At 46.2% G+C, this 25006-nt stretch overlaps 2 protein-coding genes across 4 annotated transcripts; both read left to right on the top strand.

Moving 5' to 3' along the window:
* The first annotated feature begins 3341 nt into the window (after positions 1 to 3341).
* HMX2 (H6 family homeobox 2) lies at positions 3342 to 10234 on the top strand. 2 transcript variants are annotated; one of them, XM_064663590.1, is made up of 3 exons: positions 3342 to 3564; positions 8415 to 8692; positions 9402 to 10234. In XM_064663590.1, the coding sequence occupies exons 2-3, from the start codon at positions 8416 to 8418 to the stop codon at positions 9947 to 9949; spliced, it is 825 nt and encodes a 274-aa protein (XP_064519660.1). In that variant the 5' UTR covers positions 3342 to 3564; position 8415; the 3' UTR covers positions 9950 to 10234. The 2 variants fall into 2 exon arrangements, with proteins under 2 accessions (XP_064519660.1, XP_064519659.1); XM_064663589.1 differs by lacking the exon at positions 3342 to 3564 and having other exon boundaries at positions 7590 to 8692.
* A 1045-nt stretch (positions 10235 to 11279) lies between these two features.
* On the top strand, positions 11280 to 23747 carry BUB3 (BUB3 mitotic checkpoint protein). Of its 2 annotated transcripts, XM_064663586.1 has the most exons (8): positions 11289 to 11577; positions 13652 to 13846; positions 14884 to 14953; positions 15859 to 16010; positions 18673 to 18831; positions 20112 to 20289; positions 20744 to 20960; positions 22964 to 23747. In XM_064663586.1, exons 1-8 carry the CDS (start codon positions 11569 to 11571, stop codon positions 22971 to 22973), a joined length of 990 nt encoding a protein of 329 aa, XP_064519656.1. In that variant the 5' UTR covers positions 11289 to 11568; the 3' UTR covers positions 22974 to 23747. The 2 variants fall into 2 exon arrangements, with proteins under 2 accessions (XP_064519657.1, XP_064519656.1); XM_064663587.1 differs by lacking the exon at positions 22964 to 23747 and having other exon boundaries at positions 11280 to 11577; positions 20744 to 20964.
* The last annotated feature ends 1259 nt before the right edge of the window (positions 23748 to 25006 follow it).

Raw genomic sequence — 25006 nt, 5'->3', positions numbered from 1 at the left:
GAGAGGTGCGGGGGTGGGGGGTACCCCTCGGCGTGTGGTGTTAGGAGGAAAGTCGCAAAAATCTAGGAAAAAAAAAAAAAAGAAAAAGGGGGGGGAGGGAAAGGAAAACGAGGAAAATGAAAGCGGGAACTTGTGGAGAACCCTGGAGCTGTCACACCTTTTGTAAACGTGGATGAAAACTGCGATGGTCTCTGTGGCTTTAGTTTTATTTTTGTAAAAAAAAAAAAAAGAAAAAAAAGGGAAAAAAAGAGAAAAAAAGTGGGAGAAAAAAAAAAAGAAAAAAATGGGGGAAAAGAAAGGATGATGTTAATAATAAAAAAAGAGGAATGATCCCAGGCCACTCCTCGAGATTTGCCAAACGCTAACGGGAAGCTGAATTTCTGTTCCTTTCGGACCTCTCCTTCTGCCTCCAAATAATTGTTCAGGCTCCTGATCCTGTCGAGACTCAAACTTCATCGACCACGGCTTTTCATTTAAGCAGACCTTTGCCTCTTTGCTTGCCCACCTTTTGTACCTTTCTTTTTTTGTCATGGGACTTTTACGAGCGAGAAATACAGCCTCAAAGTGAACAGTTAAATACACCCGCGCGCTTTGAGTGACCCCTATTTATTATCGTTTACTTAGACATTTTTAATTCTTGTTTATAATTCTTGTTTTCCTAGTTGTCGGGTTGTTTTGGGGTTTTTCTTCCTTGTAAAGTTATTTCGGTATTTTGGGGAGAAAAAAAATCTGTACCCTTTTGCTTTCTTTTGTAATACTAATTATTATTATTATTATTATTAATATTATTGTACTTTTGAACTGTGCAATATTGTACGATGATTCTTAAAGCACTGCTTTTATTTGAATGGTGAGGAAAGGGTTTTTAGCATTGTAAAGCTGCATTCGTTCATGTTGTACAAAATAAAATAAAAAAGAATTAAAAGCGAAGGGAAGTGAGAAGAGAGGAGCAAGGCATGGGAATTAACATCAGCCCGGCTTCATGTGAATAAATAAGGGAGATTCGGTGAGCTGGGCGCTTTAAGTGAAGGACAATCAACTTTAGGGTAATTTTAATTTATTTGGTATGATGTACAGTTTTCTTCTAAAGTCCATTGAGTATGTGGATTTTAATAGGCAGAAATCAAGTGAGGAGTGGACACCTCTAGTCTCTCTCTGTCTTAGTGTCTACTCACCTGTTGTCTGACAATTGTTTGCTGTCTTCCCAAGGGTTTGGGTTGGTTGGTTCCTTTTCTTTATTTTATTTTAAATTTTGTTTTCCCCTTTTCGGTTGTACTCTCTGCCCTCTCGCTTTCTGTTAGGGATCGGTCCTATTTTTAAAACAGCCTATATTGTTATAAACTTAATGTTGTGGTGGAAAAAAAAAAATCAATAAAACCCGTTCCTTATCATTTTTTAAGTGTGGTTTTGGATGAGAAAAAAAAAAGAGAGAGAGAGAGAGAAGATATAAGCAACGACAACAAATATAATAAAAAGAAATAAACAAAAAATAACTCAACGGTTTTCTGGGAGCGCTGCCGGCCCCACTCGGGGTGCGGGGGCCAGGGCGCGGAGCCGCCCCTGCCGGGAATCCTTCGAGCGGGTGTCCGGAGGCCTCTCCGATGGGAAACGGATCGGGGACGGGAGGGGGGGACCTTTCCCACCTCCGGCGACTCGGTAACCCCGAGCGAAGGGTCGCAGACTCCCAGGGAACCCCCCGGGACGGGGGTGGGCGAGGGGGGTCCCTTCCCACGGGAGGGCCTCCTCCCCTTCCCGGGGGCTTCCCCTGAACTTCTGGCCGCCCCTTCCTCTGCGCCCCCCCCCGGTACTGCCCTTCCCTTCTCCCCCCTCCTCCGGGGGCTGCCGCAGGGTGTCCAACCCCCCTGGGCTGCGCCCTCTGCCCACGGCCGGAGCCGTCACGCGTGTTAATACTCCCGGCAGGGTTATTTGGAGATAGGATCGCTCTCCGCTTCCCGCAGATTGGCCCGAATCGACGTGTTGATAGCGCCGAGGGCAGGATTTCGGGCCAAAGAAATCAAAATAAAACTCAGCGTTGCGAAAAGATAATCCTGCGTTTTCTTTTCGTTTGGGATAAAAACCCTGTCAATGGGTCATAAACGAAAAATAAACAGAGTTTCGGAGTCAAAATACGGTGCTGGCTGTGTCGCCTACAAACAGAGCGATGCCTTTGCTGTTTGCAGTACCAACTTTGGGACAAGTCGCTTGCAGCCCATTAAAAATATTGTTGTCATAGTAAATAGGTCTTTCCATTTTACAGCGCGGCAGCACGATGTTATCAAACGGCAAGGAAAAAAAGCTCATTTATTTCTGGTCAGTGCCCGGAAAACGATTCCGGACCCTCCCGGCCCTTCCCCAGCCGAGGAAGGAGCCGCTGGACACCAGCGCGGCCCCTGCCCCGCAGCGCGGCCTTTGCGCGGGTGTGGGCAGCAGCGGGCACCGGCCCGTCCTGCCCGTCCCGGGCCTGCCAGGGCCACTTCCCATGGGAATGATGATCTTGATGGGGTTGATGGAGTTCAGTAGAATTTTTTTTTTTTTTTTTAATTAAGAAAAAAAAAAAAGGAAGAAGAAAAAAAAATCTAACCAGATTCCTGCTTTCCTGCACTGCCCTCTCACACCGCGGCATCGACAGCTGACAGATGCTCTGAAACTGCTCGGTGAAGTTGGGCAGGGGGTCGAGGGCCTGTGAGCCCGGTTCTCTGCCCCCCGAGCCGCCCCTCTCCCGCAGCCGGGATTTCTCCCCACCCGGCCGGGAGGGATCCCTCGGAGGGGGATGCTCCTTTCTGTTCGCATCCGCACCAAGCCGAGCTTGGCGCTCAGGCTTTTCTCAAGCCTTCAGAAAGTCTCCCCAGACTCCATCCTATCCCTGAACACTTCAGCTAAACGGGAAGCGAGCTGTTTAATGTCTCTTTCCGAGGGAGATGCCCACCGAGCGAGGGCTCCGCCAGCCCCGGCTCTTTCCGCTGCGCCGCGCCGCTCCCGGCAGGGGAGTGCCGGCCTGGAGCCGGACAGGAGCAGGACAGGCTAACAAGGGACCCCCCCCTCCTCCCGCACCTTTGGCCCTGCCTGAAGTTTCTGGAGATCCCACATCGCTCTGGGACGGAGTGAAAGCAATCGCTTTGAGTGGTGGAAAAAGAAATCATCTCTACAGAAACAAAAATTGTTTGGCGGGGAGGTGGGTGCGATTCAAAGTTGCTTCGTTCCTCTCGGCTGTTGGCAACTCCGCGGCCACTTCTGTTTACTGCTGCAACCCCGCTCGGCAAATCTCTGCCTTTGTTTGCAATTCGAGAGATAACACGGTTCTTCTCGGCCACTGTTTTGAGCTTGGCTGAACAGAACTAGCTCGTCTGTTTGTGGTCGAAACACACATGTATTTCTTTTATTTGGTAGTAAATAGAGGTTCGCTGTGTATAGCAAACAGCGGGGGGGAAGATATAAACTTCCCAACCACCAGATTTGGGGATTCAGAAGAGTTTTGCCTCCCGGAGGGCTGAAGTAGGGACCGAGGGGCGCGGAGCCGTTCGGCCCCTCCAGCAGCCGCACGCTCCCGGCGAGCCACGTTGGGAGGTTGGTATTTTTTTATCCTAATTATTATTGATATTTTTAAATTTTTTTTTATCCGAATATTTGCAAATTTTATTTTATAGGTCGGTGGGAAATGTTTGATTCTGTTGTCAGTGCCTGCAACGCCCAGGACGGGCAGCAAAGGGTGGGGACACACGAAGCCGCTCTGTGGGAATGATCCCACTTTAAAACAGTGCTGGAAAACTGTGTGGTTTAGGGGTTCTTTTTTTTTCCTCCCCCAAATATGCTGCAAGTGTCTCTGTAATAATCACTTTACTCTATCGACTTGGCATAGTGTGCTAACGGAATGAGAAGACCATTAAGAGCATTAACAGATTGGTACAGCATAATGCTTCAGTTCATATTGATCGTAAAACGTCTGTAAAATATTGTTTCAAATGAATCTATTGTTCCTGCGCTCTTTCGGCGGTGTTGATGACCTTGGTTTGTTCTCGCACATCCAAATTATCTTCTCCGCCGCTCCCATATGATTGGGAACCGGGCGGTGGGACCTGTCGCCGCCGTCCCCGCGGACCTTCACCTGCCCTAAAGCGTGGTTTTAGGGTTCGGAACCACTTCAAAAACAAGAAATAAATAAAAAAGGGTGTGTGGGGAGGAATGGGCCCGTTGTGAGTGTGCCCTGCGTGCGCGGAGCGGCTCTTTCAAGCCTCTCTCCGCTCCGCACCTTGCGCGGCTGCCGAGAATAACCTCTCCCGTGATCACATCCCCGGGAAGCCGGCAGAGTTGCCCAACGAAGAGATCTAAACCTGTTTAGATCAATATCAAGTCGAAGGGGGTGCAGATCGTGCAGCCTTTTCCCAGGCAGCCCCCGCCCCACACCCCGTGGGGTTGGCCCGGGCCGGGGTGCGTGGGGACCCCGGGGAGAGGAGTCCGCGCCCGGGGCCCTTCGTGACTCTCCCGAGCTGGTCGTGCATATTTTACAGCCCAAATCAGCCAATCCCTCTCGATCAGCGCGATGTCAGGGATTTAAAACTCCCTCGCCCCACTCCCTGCCGCGCCAGAAGGTGCCGTGGGACGCCCGTCCCCCCGTGGGGACACGCGTGTCGCCCGGGCAGAGAGAGGAGCGGCCCCGCCGGTCGCTCCCGCGGGCGTGGGAAGCGGCAGCTCGACGGGAATGAAACCTCCATTTCTCTCAGGTTTGGTCACCTGGTCTAGGCTCTCCTGAGCTCCGATATTTTAAATAAATATAAAGAATCTCTTGCTCTCCTCAGCTCTATTCGCCTTCATGATGGAGTGGAACCATCAGATTTTCATCAAAGTTCTATTAAGTGAAACATAGGTTGCAGGGCACCCTCTGATTGAAACAGTTTAAATTTTAATTGTGTTTTTAATTTGACATATAGTTGCAGAAAGGAATGACACTACAACGCCAAGGGGCGGTCGATTTTCTTAATTTCTCCCAGAGGAATTGATGAGTCTATCAGGCCACTAGATTGGAAACACATTAAAGCTCTCTGGTTAGGTTGTTAATTGGAACTTGATGGATAGGGGGCCTTGGATAGGCTATGCTGATCCAATCTTCATGACTTTCTGTTTTCCAATAAATTACACGATTCATTTTCCAGCCACAGATTACATAAATTGTACACCTCTAGGGCTCTCTTTTTCAAATAGGGAGCCCTTTTCCCCAAAAGCCTATTGCGAGATGTCATTTGCACCAAAAAACGAGCAGCAGAGGCTCTTGAATGAAAATCGAAACATAATCAACGTTTATACTTAGAAAATTTATTGAGATCATTTTCTCTGGTATTTCCTTATTTTAAAGTTTGGACGCGCCATATATCATAATCCACACGTGTAAAGGGGACTGTGTTTAATATTTATCGAAGCTTGATTCCAAGATCAAACTTGTTTATGACTTCATCTGTCATTTCAGAGGGAACCTTCTCCCGATATTACGGCCGCTCAACAAGCCTATTTTCCGAGTGCTGCAAAAGCAGCGGAGATCAATTTTTATTAGGCTCCCTTTGAAAGCTTGCTCAGGGCCACTTTAATATCGAGCATTGTAATAATCTGGAGATCTAAACTTTAAGCGTTCGCTCTGTCTTTCAAAGTTTATCTTCGCCGCGGCGTTTGATCATCTGTGCCCCGACGGGACGGGCTATGGGGCGGGGGTGGAAGGAGCCAGCCGCGGGTTGTCCCCACGCAAAACCCTTCCCGTGGCCGGCAGCCCCTGCTCTGATGAATATTTGATCAGATGGTAATGAGTGCGTGGCTGGGCCGCTCCGACCCGCCGTTCCTCCCCTCCCGACAGCGGCGGCGAGCATCCCGCACAATCCGCCTTGGCTTCCCTCCCTCCCGAACGGAGAGGCCGTTTCCCAAGTTTCACCTGAAATACTCATTTCAGGGAAATCTGTTCGTTTTCTCGCTCTGGCCGAGTAGAGCTCACGCCGGGCAGCAGCGCTTGTGCATCCCGGTCCGCCCAGCGTCCATGTCCCAGAGCCCTGGAGTATTCCCTTGGCCCGACCGCAGGCACCCGGGCGGCTCCCACGGGCAGGACCTTCTCCTTGGGGAAGGAAGCTGGTGGGCTTCGACGGAAAGGAGCTGCTGTGGGCGGCAGCTGGAGGCCGGTGGTGCTGCGGTGTCACGTCGAGGGGCTGTTGGGGGAGCGGGGCTTCCTCTCGGTCGCCTTCCCTCCCTGCTCCGGGCCTGTCCCCACGAAGTATCCGAAGGTTGGCAGCCCTCGGGGGCTCTCCCCAGGCCGGGCAGGTCCCCTCGACGGCTTTTGCCCGGAGCCCCCTCGCCCCGCTCCCCGCCCGCGGGAGGGGCGCTGGGTCTGGGTGCGGGGCCAGCCGGGGCGGCAGAGCGGGATGAAGGACGATTTCTTAAATTGTATTTCAGTGCGGGGTCTTTCCGGGTTAATGAGCTGACATCATGATTAAAGCTGACCATTTGTAATGTGTCGCGACCCTGTTGAAAAGCACTGAAAAGGTTAATGTGGTAAAACAGGACAGCACCTGCCCCTCAGAGGGAGAGGAGGAGCTGGAACACTTTTCCTAATCAATTAGTCCATTAATGAGTCTATCAAGTAGTTAAGTAGTTAAAGATTATGCCGCTGGTCTGGGTAACAGTCGTCATCTCGCTATACCTAATTATATTATAAGTACTTTATTCAATATACCAGACATAATATGGTGACTCGGAGTTAATGAAAATGTCATTTTAAAACGTCTTGACATTTGTCTCTATTGATTTGTATATTTCCATCTCATTCTTTGCTTTTCCCGATTTGATTTTTTTTTTGGCGGGGGGAGGGTTTGCTTCTGGAGAGAGAGAACGACCGCACCGGGGAGGGGGAGGAATCAACAGCTGGGGCCGGCAGAGACCCCCGCCCCACACCGCTCGGGCAACCCGGGGTTAAAAACTCCGTGCCACGGCCCCTGCCAAGGCCAAGGATATTGCACCTGGACACAGATGCGATAAAAACCAGCCGGATTTCCGAGCCGGAGCAGCGCTTCCCACTCGCTCCCCTCCGTGGGGTTCCTCCCCGGCCGTACCGGCGGCTGCAACAGCCCGGACGGGGACGGCTGCGGGCTCGGGGACAGCCCCCACCCACGGACACGGGTGTCCACAGGGAAAGGAGGGCCCAGAGAGGGGGGTTATCTCTTTGGAGTCGCGGCAGCGGGGAAATGGAGGCGAGCGGGCGGGAGGCTCTGCCCGGGGGCAGGGGGAGTGTGGAGTCGGCATCGCGGGGCACCTGGTGGGTGACCGGGCTGGTGCCTTCCACACTGGCTCCATTACCGGGGCTCCTTTCTGCGGCTTCCCGGGGCGGGAAGCAGGCACCGATCTCATGCCGGGGACAGGGAGGCCCCAGCTCCCGCTTCCAGGCAGCCGTCGGGGCTCGGCCTCCACCTGACATCACTGGGGAAAGGGGCTTCCAGGTCCCCAAAACCGCGGGCCTGAGGAATCCCTCGGGCTTCCAGCCGCGGCTCCGTGCGTTCCAGGGAAGGTGGGGGACCCTGGAGGGGTCCCTGTCCTCGGCACCTTGCGGCTGCCACCCGCAGGTTTCCCCTTCCAAGGGCGGGAGTGGCGGGCGAAGAGCAGCGGTTGCTGTAATTTATCGCCCCTGAGGGGAAGAGCCCCTGACTCCTAGCAAAGTTTATTTGGAAATGCAGCGGGACTCCCCCTCCCTCCCTGCTCCCCACGGCTCCCAGACCGCGGGATGAAGACGCGGGAGGCATTTCGTGGGACACTTGTTCCCGGCTGCAGCGCAGCGCAAACCCCAGGCTCTGGAAGGTCTCCCAGCGCTGCCGAGCAGGAAACACACCGTGCCAGGTTTTTTTCCCTCCTCTAATGAGAAGAAGGGTAAAGATCCCCGGATATGCACAAGGTGTTTATCCCAACAACCCCCGCCCCCAGGGAGGCATAAGCCATTCAGCCCACGTCCCTCTCGCCCACTCGGGGTGGAGGGCAGAAGGGATGGCGGGCGCCCAGCAGCCCTCCCCCGGGGGCGCGGGGTCAGTGTAGCCCCCGGGGACCGCGGTGAGGGCCCCGCGGGGGTTCCCCTGGGCTTCGGTGCCTCCCCCAGGCCCCATCATTCCCGTACCCCGCGGGTTTCCAAACTTTCCGTGTCCGCCGCCGCCGTGATTGGCGCGGCGGAGGCCACCTCCATGCAAATGAAGCCCCGCCGCCCGGCGCCCGCAGATCAATAGGGACGCGGGGGAAGGAGCATGCATTCCGCCTGGGCCGGCGCGGGGACAGCCGCCCGCCGCACGCCCCGAGCGTCCCCCGAAACCAGCCCCCCGACGGCTCCCCGCGGGCTGCCGGGGCACCCCCACCCCGCGCCCCCACTAAAGCGAGAGCTTCCCTCCTCTGCTTTCTTATGAACCCAGGATGAGCAGCAAAGAAGACCCGAGCAAGTGCTGTCCGGCGGCTGCTCCCATCTCCAGTTTCACCATCCAGTCCATCCTGGGCAGCGGCAGCGCCGAGCCCCCCCGGGAAGGCGGCGGAAGGGCGCCCACCTGGCCCGCCCGCGCCAGGACCCTCTCCCTCTCCTCGGAGGACGAAGAGCCGGAGGAGAGCTGGAAGCACCGCGGCTGCTTCTGCCCCGAGGCTCAGGGCCCCGCCGAGGCGTGCCACAAGCACCAGCCCCTCAGCTTCACCTGTCTCGGTGAGTACCGGGACGGGACGGGATGGGACGGGGCGGACGGGACTCGCCGGGAAGGGCCGCGGAGTGCTCGGCCCTGGCCCGGCCCCCGCGGGAAGTGGGAGGGGGGCACATGTCTCATCCTCTCTGCTTTCGGGGCACAGAGGATTTGCGTCGTCCGTGGGTGATGCGGGGAGGAAGGAGCTCCAGGAAAAATAGGGTGGCCTTTTTTTTTTTCTTTCCCACCACACCCGGGGTTGATTTCCCCGAGGGTTTCAGTGCGATGGATAGCGCTCGTTTTCTTAGATTCTGGTTATTTACAGCACTCTGGCAAAGGGAAGAAGGATGTTTAATTTTTTTAGCATTAATTCTGAATAAACGGTGTGTGAAATGCGATGCTGTAAAGTAAAATCTGCCGGCTCGTGTCGGGTAGGAAGGCTGGTACTCAGCTGCTTTCACTGAGGCACGCACACCCACCTCTCCATCCACCCATTCATCCATCCACCCATCCATCCATCCATCCATCCATCCATGTATGTGATGGAGGGATAGAGATAGCCCAGAAGGGGATGGCTTCTCGCGGTGCCGGTGTTGTCTTCCACGAGGAACAGAGGCGGCGAGTGCCTGCCCACGGTCTCGCGTCGCTGCTCCCCCGCTCCGGGGCGGGGGGCTCTGCCGTCGGGGGTCCCGGTGCTGCCCACCGTGCGACCGCCGCGCTGTCGCTCTGTTGCAGGCAGCGCCAAGGGGAGCGGAGCGGCGGCGGCGGCCAGCGCGGAGCGGGGGCCCTTCCTGTCGCCCCCGCAGCAGGACTGTAAGGACGAGAAGGAGAAGCCGCTGGGACCCTCCTCGCCCTCCTGCGGGGACCGGCAGCGCGACGGCGGGGACCGGCAGGCCGGCGCCGCCAAGAAGAAGACGCGCACGGTGTTCAGCCGCAGCCAGGTCTACCAGCTGGAGTCCACCTTCGACATGAAGCGCTACCTGAGCAGCTCGGAGCGGGCTTGCCTGGCCTCCAGCCTGCAGCTTACCGAGACCCAGGTGAAGACTTGGTTCCAGAACCGCAGGAACAAGTGGAAACGGCAGCTCTCGGCCGAGCTGGAGGCGGCCAACATGGCCCACGCCTCGGCGCAGACTCTGGTGGGGATGCCGCTGGTGTTCAGGGACAATTCCCTCCTGCGAGTGCCGGTGCCCCGGTCCATCGCCTTCCCCGCCCCTCTCTACTACCCCGGCAGCAATCTCTCGGCCTTACCGCTCTACAACCTCTACAACAAGATCGACTATTGAGCCTCTGCCCCGCCCGCCCCGTCGGAACCGGCACCAGGACCAGGAGCAGGACTGGAGCCACCGCGGGGGCTCCGTGTGGGGTCTCGGGCCGCCCCCGCGGCGGGGACACAGGAACCGAACTGATGGGGAGGGACGGGCGAACCGAGAGCCCCCTCTTGCTATCCTGCCACTTGAAAAGAAAAAAAAAATAATTAAAAAAGCGTTATTTCAGATCTGTAAATATTTTTAAAGAAAGAAAGAAAGGAAACAACAACAACAAAAAAATTAAACCTCGTTTTAAGCCTCGTTTGTAAATTTTTTGCCACCTCGGTCGCGTGTCCCCCGTGAGGGGGGACCCCGGCACAGGGGTACACCCGCAGCCGGGACGGGATGGAAACACGGGGAAAGAGAAAACGACTTGAAACGCAGAGGGTTTTATTTTTATTTTTTCCTCTGCATTTTTTCCTCTTTATCTCGTTTTCTGCAGGGAATCCCAGGCCCGCCCCCTCTGCCCGTGGCCCCTCGATGCGCTGCTCTCGGCGGGGGGATGAAGGATATTCCCAGAAAAGTTTCGGTAACGGGGGCCGTGTTTGTGTTTCGTGGAGTGTTTTGGGCATCCACGACGGGTCCCCATGTCGGAGGGGACGACCGGTCACTCAAAACCCAGTAAATCTCGCAGCAAAGCGGCGATCAAACCGGGGCCACCGGCTCCGGTACCGGGCGCGGGGGGTGTCACAGCAGCAGCGACGAGGGCAGCGAAAAAAACCCAAGAAACCAAACCAAACCAACCAACAAACAAAATATAAATAAAATATCCCAAGGGGTAAATAACGCCGTTGTCAGCGCGGGGAAGGAGAACGCGGTGTTTTAGCTACAGACCCCTTTGCCTGGGGGTACCGGCAGACGGGTGGGGGGGAAGGAGGGACTCAATTTAGGAGACTGTTTTAGGGGCAATAACTCGTATTTCGGGTTTGCACGTTAACGCTGCTAAACCCTATCGCCAGCCACTCTTTCTTCGCAGCACCAACCCCATGGGATTCCCCCCGGGAACCTCCCGTTATCAGCCGGGATGGGACTGAGGACAAGGAACGCACCCCCCGCCCTCGAGCTCAGCCCCGCCGGACTACATCTCCCGGCATGCCCCGCGGCGGAAGCGCGCGGTGCACGCCGGGAACGTGGCGTCACGCGCGTTCTAAGCGGCCAATCGCGGGGGCGGGCGGCGGTGCGCGCGCGCGGGAGGCGGCGGTGGCGGTGGCGGAGGCGGAGGTGAGGCCGGGATCGGAACCGGGATCGGGATCGGGAATGGGAATCGGAGTCGGAATCCGGAATCTGGACGGGGATCAGGATCCAGACCGAGACTGAGATCTGGATCCGGAGCGGGACTGGGATCGGGATCCGGACGGGGAACTGGACCCTGGGGACGGCCTTGCCCCCTCGGTGCGGCCTCGTCCCTCCCGCGTTCCCAGGCCCTCTCCTCACTCTCTTCCCTCACTCTCTTCCCTTCCCGCCTGCAGCATCTCCCGCATCCCGACGTGCTTCTCGCCGGCCGGACCGTGAGAGCGACCGACGCCCCGGCGCTGCCGTGACTCCCAAACCTTTTTCCAGCCGCCGCGCGGAGCGGCGGGAGGAACTCGTCTGATATGAAAACGGTACTTTTAAATTTAATGATTTCGTAGTAAAAGCGCGGGCTTGGCGTCCCAGGGCTCTCACCGAGGCGCTCTGCTTTGTTCGGGCAGCTCCGTCCGGCTGAGGGACAGAGCTGTGCCAAGAGGGGCTGTAAAGGCACACATTTCTTACACATTTCGTTCACTAAAAACGAGTTGTGTGTTTTGGTTTTTGTTTCCCCCAAAACTGAATCCTGTGTCTAAGTCAGAATCGCAGTTTCAGGGTATAATGTCTTATTTCTTATGTGTCTCAACGTTTTACCAGCACTTTGTTGTTTGAGGTGGGCTTGGCTCTGTGGTTTGGAAATCCTGGTTGTGAAGCAGCTGTTTCTGTGCAAATGCAGAGCTCTTTTTGTGTTTTGTTTCTTTAGCATGTGTAAGAGGCAGGATATATTTAATTTCTGATACCATGTACATTGTTCTGGATTAAAAATACCTTTGGGAGATCCTTCCAGGTCTCTAATGTAACTAACTTTTCTTCCTGAACTGATTAATAACTTGTACCAGGCCTCAGATAATACAATAACTTGTACCTCAAATCCTCATGTTTGTTGTTTGAGTTTTCTGGCACAAGTAGAGAAGGCAATTACTATGTCCAGTCTAATTTTCCCTGTTCTGAATTCCTTTAGATTTTGTGTCTCTCTACATCCATCTAAAGCATTCACTGCTGCAGGTGCTGCTGAATTCCTTGTAGTATTTCAATGGAAAGATGTATGGCTAAATCTCCAGCCTCCCTTTTTCCAAGTATTCCCAAAGCAGAGCTGGAAGAAGGGGCTCAGAAAGAAGCTTTTCTCTTATTAAGAGTGGGCTTTTCCCCTCACTTCATGTTTAAATGGCAGAAATAGCACTTTATGTTGACACAGGGGGTGGGATTTTTGTTTTTTGAAGGATGTCCTGCAGAGCATCTGCCAAAGCTCCCACTCAGGAAGTCTCTCCAGTGTAAGAATGTGTGTTGCTCACTCAGTTACTGACAAGCACTGAACTGGAACCATTGTGCCCTAAATTTGAACCTTGCCCTCGTTCATCGGCTCATTCTCTCCTGATTTATTGTCAGAGGTGTAATCTTACCTCTGCACTTGCACATCCAGATTCAGGAGTGACAGTGTGACAGAAAATCTAAAACAATTTGCTTCTCTGCTCCTCTGGCACAAGGGAAATGAGCTATTAAGGTTTTGTGAAGCCTTAAAAAAAGTTTGGTTGCTTTGTTGGTGTACATGTCATGAACAATTTCTTTTAGAGTGTTTGTAAGGTTTGAACTGTTTTCCAGCTGGAATTTGCAGTTCATAGTCTCTGCTGTCCTTGGAATTTTTGTATATGCAACAAAACTCTGAAGTGGGTGCTGCAGTTGCCTTCAGAGTCATTGATCTGTCATTGAATTGTTGTTTTTTTTTTTTCCTACCAAAATCACATTTACAAAAGCATAACCTCCCTTTCTTACTTGCCCTTCTAAGTGAGGGGGAAAAAAATTCTTAAAGCTGTTCTGTTGCAAATATTTTGTAGCACTTATGGAAACCTAAAGAATGGGAAGTTGCAGAGAGCCCAGAACTATATAAAAGATGATACAGTTGTAATTCTTGGAAGTATATGGCAGTCATACCAAATGAGGAACAAATCAACACTTTTTGGAGTTTTCAAATGAGATTTCTTTCTGCTTATATGTGTTTTGTAAAGTAACTTCTTGATGCTCACAGTAACTTATAGATATTTAATGTAAAAAACACAGTCACACACACAAGTAGAGTAAGGGAAATACATTTATAAGTAACAATATGTAAGCTTATAGATGATAATAATGATGATAATGTATTTGTATTGTTTTTTGCATGTTATATTTGAAATTTAAAAGCTCTCTGTAGGGGAAGGAATTTATTGAGGTTTTAGGCAGGGATTGGCGTCTCGAGTTTGTCAGAAATGTGGATGTTCTGAACTTGTTGTGTGTCAAAGCCAGTAAACTTTTCAGGCCTCCTTTGGGCTGCCTTGCAGGTGTCTCAGTTTATCTTGCTGACTTGCTGTGTTCCTGTAATCACTCAAATTGTGTCTGTGCCTTTATTGTCTGCAGATGACGGGATCAAACGAGTTCAAACTGAACCAAACTCCAGATGATGGTATTTCATCGGTGAAGTTCAGTCCAAACACATCTCAGTTCCTGCTTGTTTCCTCCTGGGACGCAACTGTTCGGCTCTATGATGTGCCTGCCAACACCATGAGACTCAAATATCAGCATTCAGGAGCTGTCCTGGACTGTGCTTTTTATGTAAGTGTGGGAGGTTATTTTTAATTATTATTTTACAGACACATAGTGCCCAAGGTATGAGAAATTGCCACTCCCTGAAATTAAAGGGGAGGAAAATGCAACCTGAAATGTGGGCTAAAAAATATAGTTTACTTCTGCCAATTAACTCCTTATTTAATGAGCATCTTTCTAGTCCTAAATGCAGGGGTTGCCTGTGAAGGTGCAGGCACACAAGCAACTTGCTCCTGGTACAAGTGGGATGCAAAAGTAATTGAAGCTGATTTGAGCTGTTTCTGGAATGGTGTGGTGAACTGTGTGTGTGTTCCTCACAAAGAGTTGTGCTGGGAGGATACAGCCAGAAATCCTTACCCACAATAAATGCCCAGAGCCAATTAGTATTTTCTTTTTAACCTTCCCACACTGGGTTGTACTGAAAACATGGCATTGTTCCAAGTGAGACATTTATTAGGTCCTTGGTTTCTTTATTTTTTAATGCTCTGGGTTTGAAGTGTGCTTCAAAATGGTTTCAGTTTCTAGGTGCCACTTTTTTGTTTTGCCTTTTTTTGGTAAAACATATGAAGTGGAAGGTTTCAATTATCATTTTTTGGCATTGCATTCTGACATATCATTTGGTGATGTGATCTCAGTGTGTTACTGAATGTTTTAAATTTTGGACTCTACTTACGCTTTTTTTTACTGAACATTTTGCCACACTGTACTGAGGATAAACACTCAAATTCTCAATAAGAATAAATATTATGTGCTTTCCTCTTACAGAAGTGGAAATGATTTATTAGAGCCTCTAACTGCCTTTTTATTTTTTTTTGTTTTAGTTTTACTTTTAAACTTAAAAAAATTCATGTAGCTCAAAGCACTTAAACATTTTGCAAAGCTTCTGTTGTCTGCCTGTTTAAATCTGGGCCAGATCTTAACCCTTGTGTCTCAATTCCCATCTTCCCAAAACTCTTGAAAGCGAGTTCTTTGCCTAGGAAAGGAAATGTATGTAGCAGCTTGGAAAATTAATGCAGTGTCCTAAGGTGAAATTTTATGCTTTATAGGATCCTACCCATGCCTGGAGTGGAGGGCTGGATCAGCAACTGAAAATGCACGATTTAAACACAGACCAAGGTGAGCAGGCTGAGTTCTGAATGGTCTCAACAGCTGGGCTAAGCTTCAGATTTATATATTTACATGAGCAGAATAGGTTTAAAGTTCTTTAGATGGGGGATATTTAAGTATCTGGAGAGTAACTATTGGCCCTAATAAGTACCAGCTAAAAGCATGGAAGAATTTGGCACGTTGCCAGAAACTTTGGTAGGTGCTTGTTGTAGGGTGCCTTGAATTGGATTTCTGATGATAATCCTGCTCTGCCATAGGCTGCAGTGTCTCAGTTAGGGGGAATTAGCCAAGCTGAACTAAACCTGAGCATGTTATTTTTCAAAGGTTTGTGGTTTGGATATATTTAGAATAATGATCTTCCATGGCAGAGGGTATATAAAGCTTTTGCTTTGTCAAGCATGGCCTTGTACTACATTTTTTTCCTAACAAAACATTGCTTGAAAATAACAGTTTCGGTGCCTTGTTGGTGCAAAACATGGAACTAGTTTGTCTAACTTTTTTTTGTGTGTGTGTGTGGATATGTTAAAGAGAAAAGCAAATATACAAGCTTAAGTTTTTTTTCTATATTAGTGTTTCTGTTGTTTCTGTTGTTTCTGTATTAGTGCCAGAGGTGGTGATACCATTCGATACTGAACATCCCTGATACCTCTGAAGATCTCTCTGTGACTGCCTAAAGTCCTTAACTCCCTTTCATAATCTCAGGAGGCATAAGATAAATTTAACAATGCTGCTCTTTGCCAAAGTTGTGCTTCAAAAGGCTGAGCTATCCTTAAAGAGACTCCTGGCATAGAAACGTGCCCATGGAATGTCATAAAATGTTTGTACTGCAGTAGTGTCCCTTTTTATTCTTTATTTCACACATTGTGAGTGTTTGTAGGGCCAGTAAAGTTACAGTATCTTGTATTTTCTTACAGAAAACCTTGTTGGTGCCCATGATGCTCCCATCAGGTGTGTTGAGTATTGCCCAGAAGTGAATGTCATGGTGACTGGAAGCTGGGATCAAACAGTTAAACTGTGGGATCCCAGAACTCCTTGTAATGCAGGAACCTTCTCTCAACCTGAAAAGGTATGTGCTGGGTGCTGTATTCCTGGGGACATGTTAAATAATGCATCCTGTGACTATAAACATTATGCAGGACCCTGAAACTGAACTGAATTTGTGAAGTTATGTTTTATGGTTTTTAAGCTGTGAAACTTGCATATTAAGAGATTGGTGTTCAGAATATACTGTGATTTTTAGGGGAAGGCTTTGACCAGATTCTTCTAATTTAAAATGAGTTTGAAAGAAAACATTACAGCAGTTTGGCTTAATTGTAATATTCACAATTGATTTCCTTAAATATTAAGATTTTAGATATATCAGGCCCTGGCAGTCACAGGGTCTGATTGTTTGGGAATGTGCACAGAGATACAGGAGGAGGCCATTTACATTGCCTGAAGTACTAATTTGTTTTTTCACTTGTGTTAAAAAATCGAACAGAATTTCTTGTGATTTACCTGTGTTGTACTAATGCCTAGTAAATTCTGATATTGTTCCAATACCGAAATCCTCTGTGCTAATGGGAGACTTAGAGAAAAAAGGTAAAATGTTACACCTGCAGCTTTTTCTAATGGTGATATGGTGTGTTAATCTTTATTCTGCTTTCGGTGGTGTCACTGAAAGAATTAAACAACAGTAATTTCTGTTTTTTTCAGAGACTGCTAAACACAGGCTGGCTTGGATAATTTTACATATGAATATTTTTTTGCCTGTACCTTTTTAAAATTTCATTTAGCACTGTGACATCCTATTGTCAAGTCCTAATTATGAGCCATCATTACATTCCCTTTGCCCCTCAATAGCTCTTACTTTTGTTCCAGCATAGCTGAATCTACTTCTGGCGAGACCTTTGTTCAGAATAAAGTAATTGCATTATTTCTAGTTTTGATTTATAGATGTATGTAGCATGTAAAGAACTGTGATAAATTGCTGACAGAATATCATATAATGGACAGCCACAGTGAATCAAGCTGCTTATTGGTTCAGCAAGGTTCATTATGTCATTTTTTTAATGCTGCCTTTGATAAATGTGTACACCTACTCAACTGCACGACAACGGTTTCATTTGATTTATGGTTGTGTGGTGTTGAAAGAATACTTGCTATACAGGTATGACATCAGTTTGTGGAGAAGATTTAAGATATTTAATGTTTTTATGCCTTTGTGTCCCTATATGTATGCAAACACATTTTATATACTGTTTATTAATATTTTTGGATCAATTTTTACATTAATAATGAAGAGAGATTTGAAAAACTGTCTTGTTGAAGTGTGTAACTACCTTTGGCTCAAAGTTTTCTTACTCTTTTTAGGCATAATTGGGATCATCAGAAATTTTGGGCAACTCCTCTGTGAACATTTAAGACTTTTTTCATCCTAAGATCCCAGCCTTAAGAGGGAAGTTCAGCAATCACATTTTAGAGCAGGAATTCATGGTGAATCGATGAGGATTGATTAAAGGAAGCTTTTTTATATGTATGCATGCACATACACACCTGTCTGCTTAGTTTTTTTTTATTAGAAATGAGCTCTTTGAAAACACACCATCTGTAGTAATGAAGACCAAAGTTGTGTCTGATATTTCAGTGCAGTCTTACCAGAACCAACAGCTTTGCTGGGCTTTATCAGAGAACCAGCAAGTGAAACGAGATGCTGGAGTGAAATGATACAAGCACATGCCAGAAGTAAATTGATTCCTTCTGGCAGGATACCAGATCTCTTGCACTTTTGATTCTTGATCTGAGGAATATACAATGTCTGTTTCCTGTGTATTTATCTGCATTAGGTCACGTTGGAAAAAGCTCATTCCTATAGTTTGCTCTTGTGAGCAGCTCAGTGACAGCTGTAGGTACCTGGATTCCATCTTGCTTGTGTATCAACAACTTGGAATTCATTTGATAACACAGTGCTTTTGACTAAACCTTTTTCCTTTTTCTTTTTTTTTTAAACATATTTTCAGATTAACTACATCCCAAGTAATAGTTGGAAACGACAATTCATACACTGAATATTTTGATGAGAAATTTGATAAGCCAAAATTAGAACCTCTGGACCAATCTTTAGAGCTGAAATTCCAAGCCACAGTCCTTTTCAATGTGTCAAGCATATTGCTTTCTTATATTTCACATGATTTTATTAAAGTATACAAAACACTGGTTTTTTATTGATTTCTTGGCAGTTTATTTCACTTTATTAACATGAAGTTCCACCCGAAGTATTCAGTTTGAAAAGAAAAACACACGGTTACCAGATGGAGGAAAACAGAGAGGAAAATGTGTGCTGTGGTATTGTAGGACTAACCTGTAGGATCCTGAATTAGCAGGATACTGAATTAACAAATTCAGTAACTGAATTTGCAGTGGGATTGCAAACTGTGCGTACCAAGCAGAGATGAGTTCCAGTATCTGTGCTCTTCCCTATCTGCTCCTTTGGGTTGGTTTTCCTTTTGCCATTACATTCAGTGAATTTAATGCTTTAAGCAGTTTTTGAGCTCACAAACCAGCTGCACACCACTGCTGTTTATCCCAAATTCGAGCCCTGAATTGAAGCTGAAGGGAGTTCTCTGGCTAAAAACTTCATTGTAGCATCACCTGCTCTGTTCTTGCTTATTGCTGACGGTTTATTTTGTCCAAACAGCAGTGAGTATCCAGGTTAATAAGTGTTAAATACTGTGACTATTTTTTTGAAGGTGTACACGCTGTCTGTGTCTGGGGACAGGCTGATCGTGGGCACGGCGGGTCGGAGGGTGCTGGTGTGGGATTTACGGAACATGGGATACGTTCAGCAGCGCAGGGAATCCAGCCTCAAGTACCAGACCCGCTGCATCAGAGCATTTCCCAACAAACAGGTATGGCAGCCATGGCAGGGATTGGATTTCTGCTGAGTATTCTTTAGGGAAATGGTTCATTTTTCTGGTTTTCTACGTCTTTCATTTAAAAAAAAAAAAAAAATCCATGGATTTTCAAAGTGTTGTGATCGAACTGGGATAGGGGAGACTTCTTGTTGCAGGTTAATTCTTTTTCATAGCACAGCTTAGGAATATTTGCCACTGACTTACCAGTTTTGTCTCCATTTTAAAAAGTATATTTAATGCATCACAATGCTGTCATGTAATTAAAAACCAAACCACACACACAGACACCCCCCTCCAAGTTGAAGAGAGAAAACCCAAATTGGTGGGTCCTCAGCAGCCTTTTTCCTTTGTAGACCTGGTTCTTCAACAGGGGCAGGATTAAAACTGCACGAATGTCGTTTATATCTTTTTCTTTCATTTTTATCTCTGAGTCTGTGGCATGTACTCAAGAACCCCTGCTCCATTATCCAGGGGAATTGTACAATTTAGATGATCATACAGCTGTTCTGTGGAACTTAACGTGGTGTGTCTGTGGCATTTCTTTGTGAAGTAAAGCAAGAAGATTGGCTTTTTCTGCCAAACTAATTTGGAAGGGAATTTTCCCCGTGTACAAAGTGATAGTACAGGAATTGCAAGACCTAGTTGAACTGGCATGAATGCTTTGTCCATTTTCAGTTCTGGTTATAGTAAAACAAGCTGATCTTCCAGATTGTATTGTATTATGGATTTTAAAGAACCTTGCTGTAGCTAGGTATCATTGCAGTCCTATTTGTAAAAAGATCTATTATGGACTTAACTCAGAAGTGATAATAAAAGCATCTCAGGTTGCTCCAAGTCAGGACTGTAATTAACTGGATAAGTGAACACAACTTGTAATCAAATTTCACTGAAAATGCTATTTCAGCTTGAGTGTCTAGTTGTTAGTCTAAAGCTCTGAACTAATATTAATATAATTCTGAAACTAAAAAGTCCTATGAATATCTCCCCTATTTCAGATATTTAGGCCCTGGGGGTAGGTGACCAAATATGAGGGGTTCTTAACTCTTAACACTTTTTTCCTCAAGCACAAGCTTGTGTTTGGACCTGTAGAAGTAATTACAAGTCTCACTGTCAGCTTAAAACTGTGTTGCTTTGAGAATCTCTCTCTGGATGTTTTTTTCTGCCTTACCACTTTCTTAGAATTTAGAGGGGTGTGAGATAAAATTGTATTTCAGTCTTTTCTCCAGTTGAAAACTTCTAAAAGTGTATCTCCTTTTATTTTTTTTTTTTGATAGGGTTATGTTTTAAGTTCTATCGAAGGTCGTGTCGCCGTGGAATATTTGGATCCAAGTCCAGAAATCCAGAAGAAGAAATATGCCTTCAAATGTCACCGTTTGAAGGAAAACAACATTGAGCAGATTTACCCAGTTAATGCCATTTCTTTCCATAATGTCCACAACACCTTTGCTACAGGTAGAACAGATGCTCAATTTTCTGTAAAATCTTGCATCAATTCCTTTAGTCTTGATGTAAACAGATCAGCCTTTGCTTCATATGCCCTGACTTTTTAAGCATTTAAATTGTGTTTCTTGGTATCTTTTTGAGCCTTTAAATTATGTTTCTTGGTATCTTTTTGAGCCTTTAAATTGTGTTTCTTGGTATCTTTTTGAGCCTTTAAATGATGTTTCTTGGCATGAGCAGGTTTTTAAAATTATTTGACGCAGTGAGATTTAACTGCTTTAACAGGGATTTTGGGATATGCTCATTGTGCTCTTTATTGAATGAATCAACCCTGTGTTTTCACTGGCAAAGTAATTCTGAGTAGTTTTCCCTTTTCCTTCTTTTGTTTTTTGTGCTGTACCTCTTTTGAGTTTTTTTTCCCTCCCGGTTGTGATTTATATGCGTTTTTTTAAAAACTGGTTTTCAGGAGGTTCCGATGGCTTTGTGAATATTTGGGATCCTTTCAATAAGAAGAGGCTGTGCCAGTTCCATCGGTATCCCACCAGCATTGCATCCCTGGCCTTCAGCAATGATGGAACTACCCTGGCAATAGCTTCTTCCTACATGTACGAGATGGATGACATCGAGCACCCCGAAGATGGGATCTATATTCGCCAAGTGACAGACGCAGAAACAAAACCCAAGTGAGTGTGCTCCGCCTGGACTCAAGGCTTTCTGAGCATTCAGCCCAAGATTTATTAATTTTCTTAAATTCATGAATAGCATTATTGATGGCAGCAGATAGTGCAGCTTGACAGTAGGGCTGGGTTTGATTTTTATCTCGCTCGCCCAAGCTTTCAATATCCGTAGGTTGATAGACGTCTGATGGATAAAATTGTGCCTGGTTGTTTAGTAGGAGAAGGATGTCAAACCCTTATCCTCTTTCAATAGGGGCTATTATATGAAGCTGTGGAGTTATTGCAAGCTCATTGCTTCAAGAATTAAGTGAAGAATTCAAGAATAATTTATTTGAGTAAACGTTGCTGTGTTTGGATGTTTAAAACTTGGGATTAATGAAATCTTTCACGCTGAGCATGCACCCGGCTGTCACAGCAAGCAGGGAATTCAGACACTGCTCTAGGAAGGTTGTGTAAAATCAAGGGAAAGCTCTCTCAGTTCCTGTGTATTGGAGTTTGCTGCAGCCCTCTGATAACACACTTCTCTGTCATTGTTGCTGTCAAAACGGGGCAAACTGATTGATGGAGGTAAAGGATTCCTGTTAAACCTGCTTTGGCATGAATGTTACATAGAAAAATTGCCATCACAGGGCAGAATTGTGCTGCTCTTAATGATGCCAGCACAGAAGCAGTTGGCTTTATTTTCAAATTCCTGTGGTTTATCACTGCTACTTTTTTTTTCTCTTGTGGTACTCAAACTGTCTTACACCTTATCAGGTTGTCTCCAGTATTTAAAGTAGCTGTGTAAACAGACACACATAAATTATCAAAGTTCTTGAGTTTAAAACCTCAAGACCTTTCCCCTCACTCCCTCAAGTGACTTGTCTATTGCTTAGGAGCAGCCATTTTATACCTGTGGAGATGATGTATTTAATAATCTGTAACTTGCACATCTCTCACTTGGAGATATTTGTTTTAGAATAATTTGGATACTCATGGAAAAATAAAGCCAGAACTATTTTGGAATTTATTTCCCCAAGTGAAAAAAAATCCAAATATGATAATTCAAATTTATTTTTAAAATCAGGTTGTACTTGTTACATACTTTTTTTTTTTTTTTTAATGTAGTAAAAGAATACTTGCTGCTGCTGGTTTTGTAAGAGTAAGAGCTGCTTTCAGTTATTTTTGTACAGTGCTAGTAGTGGTTGCTAATTCTGTAGATGCTTCATTCTGCCTTATGAGGAGGTTAATCTACAATTAAACAATATTTCCTCTTGGCCCTCCATTATTTTCTGAAACAGATGGTTCATCATTTCCTGGGCTGTTAAACACAGCAAGGTTAAGGTTAGACTCTTGGGAATCAGCTAGTTTTGAATCTTATTAGACTGTAGAAGGAAAACTAATAAGAATACTCCTTAATATCATTTTGTGACTGTAAACAATTATTTATTAGCAAACAATTGATCCCAGAAGGGCAAATTGTTTGAGTCAGTAATGAGCTGAGAAAAGACAGAGCATATCTGTGTATTTGGAAAATAATTGTAACGTAATTGCAATGCATTTAGACAGGCATCTTTTTGGACCTGTTTCTATCTTTAAATGAATTTCTGAAAACATTAACGAGGTTTATATGCTTTTCTGACATTTACAAGTTGCTTGTGCCAACCTTAGGGCACTAAGAAGGATGGGTATAGTTTAGTGTTACAGTAGAGTGAGTCATCAGTGGTTCATTATAAAAATAAGTTATTTAGGACAGAAGACTGATAGCTGTTTCATAGTGATCTTTTTGCATATTAATTTAAGTCACTTTGCATTTCTGCACAATGCATTCTTAAATGCATCAAGATGGTGCCCTATTACAGAAAGACTTGGCAAGAGCAGCTTTTTGATCATTAAATTATTATATATTTATCTGGATACAAGTGAAAGCTGTATTTCTGCAAGTTTCTGCTTTTAAAGGATGTTGAATATTCTACCTGCTTATGATTTCTCTAAATATTGCTTCCTAAAATAGAGTTTATTTATTTCAGGTCTACTTAGACTCCTGGTGATACTTCTCCTCAGAGATGCCCACCTGCTCCTAACAAGGCTAAACTAAAGCAGCAGAAGTGAGAAGAACCATCTTTGTACTCATGTTGTTTTCTAACTAAGAAATATTTGTTTGTTACTGTAGTTTGTTATAATCTGTCATTACTTGCCTGCTTATAATGTTAGTGAAACTGTTTTCTTTATCTGCTGTCTGGAGCTGAATTAGTTCAGTCCTGTAGGCAACCTTTGTAAAAACTTACCACTTTTTGTAGTATCTGATTCTGAAAACTTTCACTGCTTTAATATTTGTTCAATAAATATCCACAAGTACTTTGTGTAACAGCCTTTACTGATTGTGAAACAAATATTGACACCAAAACCTTAAATTGTAGGAGTTCTTGACTGAAAATTTTCAGAAAATTTCTGAACCTTTTGTCTTTTCCAATGAAGTGAACTGGGAATTTCTTCATTCCCTGGGGACCTAGGTAATATTTTCACAGGGTTCTAAGAACCTAAAACTGTATTAAGTGGACTTGTTTATGTCAGCTGGATTCTTGATACTGGAAAATCCTTAACTGTTTTTTTTTTCCCACATCCTGCATAAAAGCCTAAAGTTAATGATATTTAGGAAGGCCTGGAGATGGAAGGGAGCAAATGTAGTTTCTGAGTGGTCTGTTCCAAGTTTTTAGACTGACCTGGTAGCCTGGGGTTTATGGAGTAACACGAGTGGAAATGTCATTCTGGCTACACAATGCCATGAAAATAAAAATATGCTGTTTCTCTGCATGTCTTGTTTACATTATTGCTAAGAAGTCTAATCTGTAATCAAATTTTATATCAGCCTCTTGAGGATGTTGGAGTAGGGGATGGGGGTGAGAAGATGCTTGAACTTGGACAAATTAAAAATTTCTTAGGAAAGGAACATCAGGAAAACAACACAGACACTGTGTGTTGTGTTTTTTTCTGGACAGGAATGTGGATCTGATCAAGAGACTAAACCTGCAAGTATGATAAATATATTCAGTGTTGCACATTCCTTACTGGTAATTCTTTCTGATTAGTGTCACCACTTCTTCCCTTCTATCAGTGCCTGTGTAGGCAGTGGGAGTACTTTATTACCTCTAAGAAAACAAACTTGCTGACAACAGGAATAGCAACCAATCGTTCCAGAGAAGGTGGTGATGGAGAGGAAGCAGCTCTGTGTGTGCAGAAATCCAACAAACTCGAGCTGTTACCTGGCAGACCTGGTAAATGAGTTGTATATGGAATACTTTGTAGTTTGTCATGAGCTAGATGTGGTTTCTTTGATAATATAAACTGGGTTTGGTAAGTTTGGAAAAAATAAAGAGCTTCCTGAGTTAAATATGACTGATGCCCTCACCAGTGCCATCCAGCCTCTGTTCTGGTGGTTTTCCACCATCCCTATTCCTTGCACATTTAATTGGGTTTTTTTGCATTGAGGGTACGTGGCTGATATCGGGCAGAGGTTGAATTTTAGGTCAGCTTAGGAAGTGATGACACTTTGGTGTTTGGGTTTTTTATTGTATTTTGAGGACTGCATTGATAAAGAGGATCTGGGGCCTAACCATGGGAGCTAAAGGTTTCTGTGAGAATGACTAGCAAGGCAATAATAAGCTAAATCCCTGGTTTGGGGATAACTGTAGGCTGAAACAGCAGATTTTGTTTAAAAACACTGTCAACTGTTCCAGGATCCCATAGCACAATGTGTGTGTGTGTGTGTGCAGGTGTAGATGCATTTATATCTTGTTTCTCCATCTCTGCTTAAAGTGTGTAATAAAAAAATATGGGATTGAGCCCATAAATAAATTGTTGTTACCTGAAAGCACAACATGATGTTGCTTGTGGAAAAAACAGACCTGAAGTGAGGATGTGTCCAAATAAAAAATGTGTGAAGTCAGAATTAGGCTGGGACTAATGAAAAGGTGGCTTAGTGATGATGTGGAGAAGGGAATGTGAAATGGGGAAAGGATAGAGTGGGGAGTTACAGGTGTGGGGAACGAAGTGAAATAAGAGCTAGAGAACAC

This window comes from Pseudopipra pipra, chromosome 8 (genome assembly GCF_036250125.1).
Source record: "Pseudopipra pipra isolate bDixPip1 chromosome 8, bDixPip1.hap1, whole genome shotgun sequence".
Classification (NCBI taxonomy): Eukaryota; Metazoa; Chordata; class Aves; order Passeriformes; family Pipridae; genus Pseudopipra; species Pseudopipra pipra.
Note: the sequence above shows the minus strand (reverse complement) of the source record. Positions and strands in the feature narration are given on the sequence as shown.